The 13,557-nt window shown below is 34.0% G+C and overlaps 1 protein-coding gene across 1 annotated transcript in view; it reads left to right on the forward strand.

Moving 5' to 3' along the window:
- The first annotated feature begins 4,947 nt into the window (after positions 1-4,947).
- Positions 4,948-13,557, forward strand: part of LOC145246144 (uncharacterized) — a 33,353-nt gene continuing 24,743 nt past the window's right edge. Inside the window, exon 1 of the mRNA XM_080107993.1 lies at positions 4,948-5,056. Coding sequence (XP_079964119.1) covers positions 5,050-5,056 — 7 coding nt within the window. The 5' untranslated portion in view covers positions 4,948-5,049. The remainder of the gene's footprint in view (positions 5,057-13,557) is intronic.

Raw genomic sequence — 13,557 nt, forward strand, 5'->3', positions numbered from 1 at the left:
ATTTATTTAAAAGTGCATAAGAAAATATAATTTTGATAAAATAATTTTGTAATAAAAGCAACATTGGATTTTTATAAAGTTAAATTGTTTTTTTTTGGGGGGGGGTTCGAACAAATTAGCAATTTAAATGAAACATTTTTTGAAGTAAAGCAACATTGAAGGGTCAACAACAATCTGTAGCAGCCGACACTCGCTCCAAACACAGGCAGAGACTACTTCTTACGACTTTGAGATTTGAAATCCATTTCCTCTTGGCTTGTCCAATCACAAGCCAGCTCTCAATCACATGACCGAGTATATAAAAGGTGTAATCAAAAACCATTAATCCTCTTTCAACCTGACCTGCCTGGGAGCAGACTTCGCCTGGGGCTTTGACCCCAGGCTGAATGTGAGTACTACGAACTAACAATGGCTCTCTTCTAACTACTGTTTATTTCCACATGATGTACGCACACAAACTTTATCATTCTACAGGACTACCCCAACGAACATTCTTTGTCATGCTACAGAACATACAACTCACAATCACACACGACAACACGTCAACACTCTGAAGACTTTGCCCTTTCTTTCTCTATTATGGGTTTCCTTTGCCCCAGCGACTACTAGCTATAAACATGTGAGAACTGAACTATTCTCTCCTCAACAAGCCGGCAATATATCAAATCTATCTTCACACAAGAACACTTCAACCTACGAACCCGTTTCTCTCTCATCTACACGCTACTAACGAAGATAAAAAATAAAGTTGTTTATTAAAATAAAATGAAATTCTATTTCGTTGTCTTCCCTTATCCAATAAATTTAATGATTTAAATGGAACATTTTTCAAATTAAAGCTAATCAAAAAGCTTGACTCCAGTGAAGCAACTGGCCCTGACAGCATTCCAATTGTAGTGTTGAAAAAGCTTCAACCAGAACTAGCTCCCATACTTACAAAGCTGTTTAAGCATTGTCTTAAGGAGAATTGCTTCCCAACACCATGAAAGACCTAAGCAGTATGCCCTGTATTTAAGAAGTCAGGTGATCGCTCATCTCCCTCTCAGTGTAGACCAATAAGTCTCCTATGCGTCATGAGTAAGTTGCTGGAATCTGTGTTAAATAAAGAAGTAGTCAACCACCTCAGCAAAAATAAACTTCTTAGTGACATGCAATATGGTTTCTATTCTGCTAGATGTACAGCAGATGTGCTTACAGTTATATCTCATAGGATTAGCGAATATCTCAATGGAAGCTTCCTTTCTAGGGCAATTGCTCTTGACATATCAAAGGTCTTTGATAGGGTATGGCATAAAGGTCTACTTCATAAGATCTCCAGCAACAGTATAGTTGAAAATGTCTTTATAATTATTAAATCATTTCTCTATGATAGGTTCATAAGAGTAATGGTTGATGGGCAGAAATCAGAAGCTCACAGTATTAATGCTGGAGTCCCTTGAAAGTTAACACCAAAATGTACCTGGATGTGATGAAGAGTATGGTGATCTTCTGGTGCAATCAGTTGGCTGCTGACAGACCTGAGTGCAGCAGCAGGACTTGGCACTGGCCCACAAGTCCAAAGAAACCGAAAAAGAAGCTAACTCAATTTTGTGGAAGAACGGATTATCACTTTAAACAAGAAGAATGCCATGTGTATTCTAAAGAGGACTCAGAGTAAAAAAAGATACGAATAGACGTTCTAAAATGGATTTATATGAACTCAGAATTGCTTTCAGTCATTGAATATCTCTCTCTTTTCTACCCTTTCGAAAAAGTTACGATATAATGATTTCACTTGTACGCCCCATTAGCCTCCTTCCACTTTTTGCCAAAATATTTGAGACCATAATTAACCACGCTCTAATCCATCATCTTACAGATGCTAAACTACTGACTGACAAACAATATGGATTTAGACAAGCCCGTTCCACAGCAGACATCCTCACCGTGATCTCTGAACGTATATACCAATCACTGGACAAAGCGGGGGAAGGCAGAGCGGTAGCTCTAGATATATCTAAGGCTTTTGACAGGGTATGGCATGAGGGTCTCCTCAGTAAAATCAGATCATACGGTATCACTGGTAGAATACTTAACATAATTAAATCCTTCTTAGATAAGAGAAAAATCCAGGTTGTCCTCGACGGTCGCACATCTAAACAATATGATATAAATGCGGGAGTGCCCCAGGGTTCTATCCTTGGACCTCTATTGTTCCTGATATTCATAAATGACCTCCCCGACAACATTGCCTCTGAGATGGGTATATATGCTGATGACACTACACTCTATGGCAGACACGACAGGAAGACGAATGAACACATTTCTAAAGAAATGGCAGAAACACTAGAGGAAGACCTCCAATCTGTAGTGGAATGGGGACAAAAGTGGTTGGTCGCGTTCAATGCTGCCAAGACTAAACTAGTTTCATTCAATAATTACAAGAAACCCTCTCTACCACCAATAGCAATGGCCAACGACTCTTTATCTGAGAGTCCATCTTTCAAACTCCTTGGCCTAACGTTCACAGGAAACATGAGTTGGAACAATTACATTGAAGGCATTGCCAGGGCCGCTGCAAGAAAGGTGGGCTCTCTCTACCGTGCTAGAAAACTACTAACACCCGAAAGTATCCTGTACCTCTATAAGGCCACCATTCGCCCATGTATGGAGTATTGCTGCCACATCTGGGCTGGTGCATCTGCTACTAGTCTCTCGCTCCTTGACAAGGTTCAAAAGAGAGTCGCAAATCTGATAGGCCCTGAACTGGCATCTAAGCTTCAGCCTCTGTCCCATCGACGAAATGTTGCATCCCTCTGCCTGTTCTACAAGTATTTTAGTGGTGAATGCTCTGATGAACTGCAATCACTTGTGCCCCCACGACGCGAGCACCCTCGACAAACCCGACAGGCTACTAGATCCCACCCCCACACTGTAGAGGTCCCTAGATGTAAAAGATCTTTTTACTCCAATAGTTTCTTCCCCAGAACCGCAAGACTCTGGAATTCCATTCCAGGTCCCTGCTTCCCCAACAGTACTGACGTGCAGAAGTTCAAGTGTAACGTGAACCGACACCTTGCTGCCCAAATCCCTACATAGTACCCCAGTAGTTGTTGCCCCTGATAGTAGCCCCCTACACCAAAGTGGCAATTTGCCTTGTTTGGGGTGAAAATGTAATAAAAAAAAAAAAAAAAAAAAAAAGGATGGACAACTTTTGGCAGCCAATTGATTCTAGACTTTTTCCTATCACTTGAATAAAAATCATTTCTTTCAAGTTGTTTTTTGTTTGTTTTTGTTTTCATATTCTTTTGTGCCTCGAATATTTCTTTCTCTTTATTAACGTTGCAGATAAGAAGAAATACCTTCCGCAGGACATAGCAGATAAAAATTTTCTTTGCAAAATAGTACCTTCCGATTCATAATGATTTCCAGTTTCGTTATGATTAAGAATTTAACGACGTTGTTTTGTTTTTTCTTCAGATATTTTTATAGAATAAAATACTTTAGATGTGAAATATTTCAGATGTTTATTTTATATTACAAATGTTCTAATGAATCGGGATTCAGAATCCCCGATTAAAAAAAAAGAATTTAATTAGAAAGGACAAGCGAAGAAAACTTTCATAACCATCTTCCAAGAGTTTCTCTGGTGGGGCAAATAATTCAGTGGGGGAGGGGGATTCTTTATTGAATACGTTTTTTATGATGTGTGATAAAAAAAAATGCATACACACGTTTCAAAGACGATTTTTTTATGTAACTTTTAAAGGTGCAAGTCCAGAATTGCACTTATGGCCACAATTAAAAGTAAAGAAGAAGTCTGTATGATGTACGCACGAGTCACGGAACAGAGGTGAAACATTCCAAACATCACGTAATTTTATCAAATAATTTTTTGTTATTCAAAAAAAACAAATTCTATCCGCCATATTGGAGTGAATTCAAGGGCGGACAATTCAAGCCACTTGAAAAACTTCAAATTATCACTGGTTACCTCCCCTGTACTAACTTCTCAGGGACTCATTGGCTGCTAAAAATACTTTATGCTAAAAATCGTAAAATTTAATTTTCTTAAATAATAATAATAAAAAAAACTACTCAATCAATTTGGTGATTTTTTTAATATACTATTTTTATTCTGTGATAAGTAAGTACACGATAAAGGATTTTTATTTTTTATTTTTATTAATCGCCATAAGTGCAATTCTGGACTTGTACCCTTAAAACTGTTTTTTTATTATTATTATTTTTTTTTTTTTTTTATTATTATTATTATTATTATTATTATTATTATTATTATTATTATTATTATTATTATTATTATTATTATTATTATAATAATAATAATAATAATAATAATAATAATAATAATAATAATAATAATAAAACAACAACAACAACAACAATTCTGGAAATAAAAATATATTTCAAAATAAGAACTAAAAAATATTTTTTTATTAAAAAATAAAACTCTTCGGAAATTTTTTTTTTTAAAAATCATTTCAACATGGAAACTAGTTTTATGTAAAAGTTTTAAAATTTATGTAAAGGATTATTCAGAAGAAACTGTTCCTTGATATACACCGGCATAACTTCCGCTAAACACAAAGCGGAAGTTAAATTACAGAATTTTTTTTTTAACCTTTCCTTTTTTAATTTAAAAGCTATTCAATTACTTTTTAACTAAATAATTAGAATTAAAACGTTTCCAATTTTTTTTTTTACTCAATGTTACAAAAAATATAAACATTCTAAAATTAAACCCATACAATCTAAGAGAAAATGTTTCTGTTTTTATTGATTCATTTATTTATTGCTTTTTGTGTTGAATTTTCGCTTAAGTTAAAGTTATAACTTTGGAATAAACAAAAAAATGTATAAATAAAAATATCAAATAAAATCATGTTTGGGGGAAAAAAAAAACAAGATTATGACGTCACAATTCTATGTGCATAAGTAAAAAACATTTTACTCATAAATCTATGACGTCATTATGATAGAACGCAATCGCGCCGCCATTTCAAATACATTCTATTTAATCTAGCCTGGATTTCTCGTCGACCAACATCGATGATTGGTGAGTTTTTGTGTTGACATTTCCTTGTCTAGACCCGAATTTATATATTTACTGTTCATATTTAGTTCGAACTAGGCAACAAACTGAAAAAACAAACTTCTTTTTGCTTCCTATTTTTGAGACTTTTAGATGCGCACACTCGTTTATTTTGATACCAAGAGGACAGGCATGATTGACCTATTTTTCATGCTACGGAAGCCCAATCGAACCAAAAACTACCAAAATAAAAGTTTAGGTGGAAAGTAATGTTTATTGTTTATTTTTAAGAATACAGTTAGTTAATGTTATTATTGAATTTAAACAGTTAGTTAATGTTATTATTGAATTTAAACATACGGATGTTTTATCAGTATTTATTTCGTAACATTAATAGCGTGATCTTAAGTATTAGCTTGTTTTAAAACAAACATTGCACTTTATTTTAACGAAACATTAAATTACGGTTCTGATTTTTTTAGATGAGGACTATTCGTATTATTTGGATTCTTCGGAGTACTATTTTCATTTTGCATGTTATTTGCACAGCGTTTCGATCGACGCAACCTCCGGCCTTCTTCAGCTATATTTTGTCGAACTCTGGGAACCTTTCTGTTGAACTCTGGAATCTTCACGGAATTTCGAACGGAACCCTTTATTTAAAAATCCACTAGAGATTGACGGTTCAATTCTCAATGCGGGCGACCCCAACAATACAATTTCGAATTACTTGGAACATCTACAAAGTCATCATGCATGGCTGACGGAACGAGAACATGTTACCCCTGTGAATTAAATAAAGTGTTCCGTTCGAGTTCGACAAAATACATCTGAAGAAGATCGGAGTTTACACCGGCTGAAACGTTGTGTAAATGACACTCAAGATGAGAACAATAGTCCGAAGAATCCAAATATTATGAAAACAATGTTGTTTTTATTTATTTAGCTCCCTACGAGGGCAAAGTTAAGAAACAAGGTCGGTTTTTAATATGAGTAAAACTTATTTCCCCGCTAAAGGTCACTCTGGATTGAAACAAAAATTAAAATTGCCTCGGTTTAGAAAGATTTCTTCTTCGCTGACCGAGAACAGAAAAGATTAAGTTGTAATTTATAAAGATTGTGAGCATGGAAAAATGCAAGGAAAAAAAAAATCGGTTTATGTATTAAAAGTAATTTTATGTTTTTCTTTTTTCCTCACGTTCACCCCTAACAAGGCGTGTTGCCACTTGGACATAAGGGGTTACTATTTGGGACCATGCCTACGAAAGATTAACAAGATGTTGGTTTACATTACATTTAAACTTCTGCATATCAGTACAGTCAAAGAAGCAAGTAGCACAAAAGGGAATTCCAAAGTCTAGCTGTTAACGGGAAGAAACTGTTAAAGTAGAAAGCTTTCTGGCGTTTAGGGAACTCAACAGTGAAGGGGTGTGATTTTGTTGCTAAGCGGGTTTGGCGGGGATATGTACGTTGATGGGGGGCACAAGTGCAACAAATTCATCAAAGCATGCGGCGATGGGACAGGGGTTGGAGCTTAGTTGACAAAGTGATTGAGGGCTTTTTTTTTTTTTTTAGGAGGGGGGGCTCTATCAAAGAAGGAGAGGCTAGTGGTAGATGCATCAACCCAGATATGGCAACGATACTCCATGCATGGATGAATGATGGCTTTGTAGAGGTACAGGATACTATCAAATGAGAGTAGTCTTCTAGCTCGATAGAGAAAACCCACCTTCTTTGCAATATCCTCTATGTATTTGTTCCAGTTCATATTTCCTGTAAATGTTAAGCGGAGGAGTTTAAAGGAAGAATTCTCAGGTAGAGTGTTATTTGTCATGGATATCGGTGGTTGGAAAGGCGTCTTGTAATTGTTAAAGGAGAGCAACTTAGTCTTACTAGCATTAAAAGTTACCATCCATTTGCGGCCCTATTCCACTATAGTCAGGAGGTCATTTTCTAACGATTCTGCCATTGTCTTAGATTTATGTACATCCGTTCTTCCTTCATGCATGTTATAGGGGGCTGTATCATCAGCAGATATACCCATCTCGGACACAATATTATCAGGGAGGTCGTTAATAAATATCAGTAGTAATAGTCGTCCAACAATCGACCCCTGAGATATTACAAAATAAAAAAATCATTTCCATATAAAATTCAGTTAGTATTATGCATCTAAAATTGAAAGACATGCTTGAAAAGTTATAAGGTTGATGTGAAAGAAGCCGAAGAAAAACAAAATGGCAACCGAATTTGAACTGATTTCGTGTTTATCTCATAGGGGAACTAAAATTTTAACTCCAAATGATAATTCATTTAATAATATCTATCTTCTATATAAAAGGCAAATGCGGCGCACGCATTTTTGTATATCTTGAAAAGGCTTTCTCCGCCGACGGTCCCGGGAGGGCTACTATCGCTTAGAAGTGTTTATATATCCCCTAGATAATAATATGTACAATTTGGAAACGCGGGTCGCATCTAGATTTATTTACGTCAATTTTTACAAAATTCTTGCTATTTCAGCCCGTCTTGTGTTCGTTCAGCTTTTTTGTATAAGACCGAAACTAATTCAAATTGTTCCCCGCAATCGCACCGGGGGGAACGTCCAGTAGCAATCAGCTTTGGTCAATGTGGGGTCAAACTCCTTATATCAGACAATTGCTATTCAATCTGGATAATCCCCTTTTTATGGGGAGCTGGTTTCACTCCCCCGCGACATCTTGGGGAAACAACCAGCCAAAGTTGGGTAAACAAACCCAAAAGCTGCCCCGCAGTAAAAGTTAAGTCCGCTACTTCTATTTGACCTCATTAATGAGGTCAAATAGAAGTAGCAGAGTTAACTTTTACTGCGGGGCACGTGTCAATTCTGTTTTTGATACCTAAGTAAGTAAATTCAAACATGTTTCAGTTGCTCTTTGTTGGCCGAGCGGGTAACGTGTCAGGTTTTTTGCACACTTTCTTTTCCACCTTCGCCTCAAGGATTCGGGTTCGATCCTAACTACTTACCAAAACTTTTTTTTTAAGCCCCCCCCCCTCCTCAACACAAAGACCCGGGCAACGATTTTTCCTGAAGAAGTTTTAACATTGTTTTTTTATATATATATATATATATATATATATATATATATATATATATATATAAATATTTAAACAGGGTTACTTCGCTTATTCTTTTGTTTTGATCCCCCCCCTCCGGCCAACACGCACACCTCTAAACGCCCGGGCAACGCCGGGTACCCCCGCTAGTTATTAATAATATAAATTAATTAACAAAAACAACAACAAACATAAAACTACTTGCCATTGGCTAGATTCTGCTTTCACCACAATACTGCATTTATACATCCAATAGCGTATACATCCTTCTTCAATCACCAAAAACTCATACTATGACTAACCTACTTAAACCCAATTTTATACAATATGCAAAAGGGGGGGGGGAGATGAAAAGAGAAGTGATATTGACCATGAAAAGAAAGGAAAAGGTGTTAGTATAAAGCCCCTCCCTTTTTTAAACTGTGGCAGATACACTAATTTGCCAGTCGAAAAGGTGATGCGGGTCCGATCACTTTATTACCAACACTGTTTACAAAAACATTGTAAGGAAACCCAAACCCACGTCTCTAGAAAATCAAATGATCTGTTACCTAGTTGGGGACATAAAAAAAAAAACGGGGTCTAATGATACCTCTCACACACTAGCTAAGTTATGAACCTGAAATGTCTAAAATTGAAACCTTAGCTAAACTTTAGATTTGACTTTGGGAAACGGGTCAAGGCTGAAATTTGTTTTTGGAACCCAAAATCCTCTTGCCTAAGGCACGTCCAAACATCACTCCTGGTTAATAATTATGTGAAAAGTGCACCAATTAAAACTGGCAATGCAAGCTATTCGTATGTAATAAGCTATTAGTATGTAATACTATTACATATTATAAGCTATTACATATAAGCTATTCGTATGTAATAAGCTATTAGTTTGTAATACTATTACATATTATAAGCTATTACATATAAGCTATTCGTATGTAATAAGCTATTAGTATGTAATACTATTACATATTATAAGCTATTACATATAAGCTATTCGTATGTAATACTATTACATATTATAAGCTATTACATATAAGCTATTCGTATGTAATAAGCTATTAGTTTGTAATACTATTACATATTATAAGCTATTACATATAAGCTATTCGTATGTAATAAGCTATTAGTATGTAATACTATTACATATTATAAGCTATTACATATAAGCTATTCGTATGTAATAAGCTATTAGTATGTAATACTATTACATATTATAAGCTATTACATATAAGCTATTCGTATGTAATACTATTACATATTATAAGCTATTACATATAAGCTATTCGTATGTAATAAGCTATTAGTTTGTAATACTATTACATATTATAAGCTATTACATATAAGCTATTCGTATGTAATAAGCTATTAGTATGTAATACTATTACATATTATAAGCTATTACATATAAGCTATTCGTATGTAATAAGCTATTAGTATGTAATACTATTACATATTATAAGCTATTACATATAAGCTATTCGTATGTAATACTATTACATATTATAAGCTATTACATATAAGCTATTCGTATGTAATAAGCTATTAGTTTGTAATACTATTACATATTATAAGCTATTACATATAAGCTATTCGTATGTAATAAGCTATTAGTATGTAATACTATTACATATTATAAGCTATTACATATAAGCTATTCGTATGTAATACTAATGGGTGTTTTTTTTTAAGAACAGGTATCGATAGATTTGTTGTGGTGAGAAGCAGTTCCAACTATGAATGGAAAAAGTCGAATCGAGTTCCGATTTTAACCGAAATGTACAATCTAAAAAGGTGCTGTTACATGCTAGATGACTATTTTGCACAAAGTTGCACTTTTTATTTTCATCCGAAGAGCGTTGCACTATATATAGATGTTACATTTTATATAGATGTTACATTTTATATAGATGTTACATTTTATATAGATGTTACACTATATATAGATGTTACACTATATATAGATGTTACACTATATATAGATGTTATATTATATATAGATGTTATATTATATATAGATGTTACATTTTATATAGATGTTACATTTTATATAGATGTTACACTATATATAGATGTTACACTATATATAGATGTTACACTATATATAGATGTTACATTTTATATAGATGTTATATTATATATAGATGTTAGTGTCAGTTGGCAACTTTACTTACCAAATAGCTAAAAGATAAGCTTTAGTAATGGTGAAACATGTGTCTGTGGATAACTATTTTATATAAAAAGGCTAAAATACACAATATTTTATGAAATTTGTAGACAATGGAAAAGCAAACAAGAATTTTTTTTTATTCTTTTCTATGTTTAAGTGTTTTTTGTCCATTGTGCACACACACATAATTATTCCATGATATTTCCTGTCAATCTCAGTGTTATGTGACCAGTAGTTTAAGAGTTTATTGGTTAAATATTTATACACAGACAAACATACATGTAATGTTTTATTTAAGCATATCTGATCGGACATGACAGAGTTATTCTTTTTTCTGATGTTTTTGTATATCTTTTCCATTCGCCGAGCAGTCTGTTTTATTTCAGCTGGCATATTATATAAAATGGCGCCCAAAAGTTGTTGTTCAGCCATATTCTTCTCAAGTGCTTTCTATCGGTGCATCCGATTATCATCTGGAGTGATTGTTGCTGTCTTCTTTTTCTTTTTCTTTGAGGCGTTGTGTATTTATAGTTTTTTTTTTTTTTTTTTTTAGTTTTTTATTGTTTATAAAGGTGGGTGCAAGACGGTTAGGAGTGAATAATTTTATAAATACACCAAACCTCAAAGAAAAAGAAAACCATAACAATCGCTCCTAATGATAATCAGATGCACCGATAGAAAGCACTTAAGTAGAATATGGCTGAACAACAACTTTTGGGTGCCATTTTATACAGCATGCCAGCTGAAATAAAAAAAAAACACTTGGCGAATGGAAAAGATATCCAGAAAAATCGGTAAAAAGAATAACTCTGTGTTCAGACACTCTTGAATAATGACTTGCTGCCAAAATATACAAATATTTTATTTATATAGATTTTATCACTAGTATAAACGATGAAAAATTAAGTTAAAAGTTTTGGAATCGGAAATTAGATCCAACTTTTTCCAATGCTGATTCTGATCCCCCAAAAAGTTATGGTTTTTCTGATTCCAGATAATCGTGCCAACACTAGTCATTAACAAAATGACTTGTTGCATATGGAAAATGGCAGATATATTAATACTTCGGTGCTTCTGCAGTTTAAAACCGTTTTTCTGTAGTCGGCTAGAAAGTAGGGAAACGGAAGAGAGTTGCACAGGCGTGAAGTTCTAAGAAAGAAACTTTGTTCATGGAATCCACATCTAGGTTTAGGGACAGATAAAGAGTGGGGGAAATTATTGTTAGTGGTTTCAGAGATAGACGAACTGCCTAGTATACTACCAAAACTGAGGGTTTTGCTTGTTACTGTGCGTACGTCATCTGCACATAAATGATTTATATGATGGGAGTAACCGCGAATAAAGGCAAGTAAAATAATGCTGATGTAAATGATTGAAAGAGAAAGTGACAGTCTATAATGATATATGATGTTCGGCAGCCGCGTAACTCTCGCTTTCTTAATTTTGTCCTTTAATCCTCACATTCCAGGAGCAATTTTTCTGACAAAGAGGGAAGAATTGCTGTTTTCTAGGTCAGAATCTATTCCATCTAACATTTATTGTTGGCAAATTTTGACCTTGAAGTATTTTTTTTTTTTACCTCCTTTCATGAAATGGCTTTGTGCTTTGTCTAAAGCAATTTTCATTAATAAAAAAAAAAATGTGCTTTCTGATCAGTTTTGATCAGAAAAATATCATGAAATAAATTTTTAAAAATGACACGCTGAACGCATTGGAATTAAAATAAATTTAACATTACATAAAAAACCTAGAAAAAATCCTTTTCAAATTAGTAAATTAGCCGACATACTGGCATAGATCCATGATGGCTGTCTCCAAAACTAATTGATATAAAAATTGAGAAAAAAATACTATCTAAAGAGAAGAGTTCAGACGAAAAGAAGGAAAGTCCTTTTTTTAACGAGTTATATCAAAATAATTGTTACTTATGCAGAGAAGGTACCGTGCTGAAATAATAACATTATAAAATAAAATAAGCATCAGGTGCGCTTGAAAGCCAAATTACAACGCAATATTACGAAAATAAACAAATATTTTACTTGTTTGAAATTTATAATTTAAATATATTTCGGAGTCAAGCTCCATCCTCAGTATTTTTTTTTTTTTTTTACATATTTTTCTTCTTTCTTGCTATGTTATAAAATTGGCAAAAGAAAAGCGTGTTAGTAAACGGAACTCGCACCCCTGACGTTAATAACGTTATTATTTAGAAACCCATTCTTAACATGGGGAGCCGAGAGTGTTTTGTAACTATTCTGTATATTCACCTAACAATTTAATAACCAAAAAATACTGTAAAACTTGAATTTAACTTGAAAATGCTATTAAAAAAATAGCACAATACATCTTCTGCATAAGTATGTATTTAAAACAAAATAAAAATAAAATATATTTGTTTCAGAACATAATTTATTGCATATCATTTTTCCAATATGGGTCAAGAAACTACACGTTTACCATCATGTTTTCGGGCTTTGTTAATCTTGGTACTTCTGCAGTTTATAAACTGTGCTAATTTTTTTTTTAGATGGGATTTTCAAGTTAAATTCAATGTTTATGGTATCTTTTGATTATTAAATTGTTAGGTGAAAGTACAGAATAGTTAAAGCCCCTCCCCCCTCTCCCAATGGTAAGAACCGGTTTCTGAATCATAACATTATTTCAGCATGGTTTGTAAACTGCAGAAGTATAGTAATCTTTGTAAAACTATTACCGACCAATGTCAAAGTTAAGGAATTAATCCAGCTTATCTCCATTTACTTGCCTCCCCATGAGAGCAGAGTTAGACACGAGGTCGGTTTTTAATGTAAGGGAAATTCTATTCTCAAAAGGCGGGGGGGCATTCTTGATTGGAAGAAAAAAAATAAAACTACCTCAGTCTGGAAGGATTCTCACTCACTGATCGAGGACAAAAAAGATTAAAGTATCAGAACAGATACTACACTTTGCTCCTAATAAAAGGATATAGAAAGTGTGTGTTTTTTTAATTTGATTCGAAGATAACGTGTATACATCATTAGTACTGAGAAAGTTTCCCTTCTGCGCATCCGTAGTATTAAAAGATGGCCTGTCAGTTGTGTAGCTTTCTTCATATTATCAGTTCAGCCATTGGCAGTTTCCTCAGCCACAAACTGTATTATTGTCCAATAGATTTCTGCTAGAAAGTCCGAACGGACACGTGCCCAGTGTCACTGTTTCCCGTTGCTAGGTGTCGGGGAACAATTTCAGGCATGGCTTTTAATGTTTTTGATGCCAAAGCATTCAA

The sequence above is a fragment of the Euprymna scolopes genome, chromosome 23 (genome assembly GCF_053919585.1).
Source record: "Euprymna scolopes isolate OS-2025 chromosome 23, ASM5391958v1, whole genome shotgun sequence".
Lineage (NCBI taxonomy): Eukaryota > Metazoa > Mollusca > Cephalopoda > Sepiida > Sepiolidae > Euprymna > Euprymna scolopes.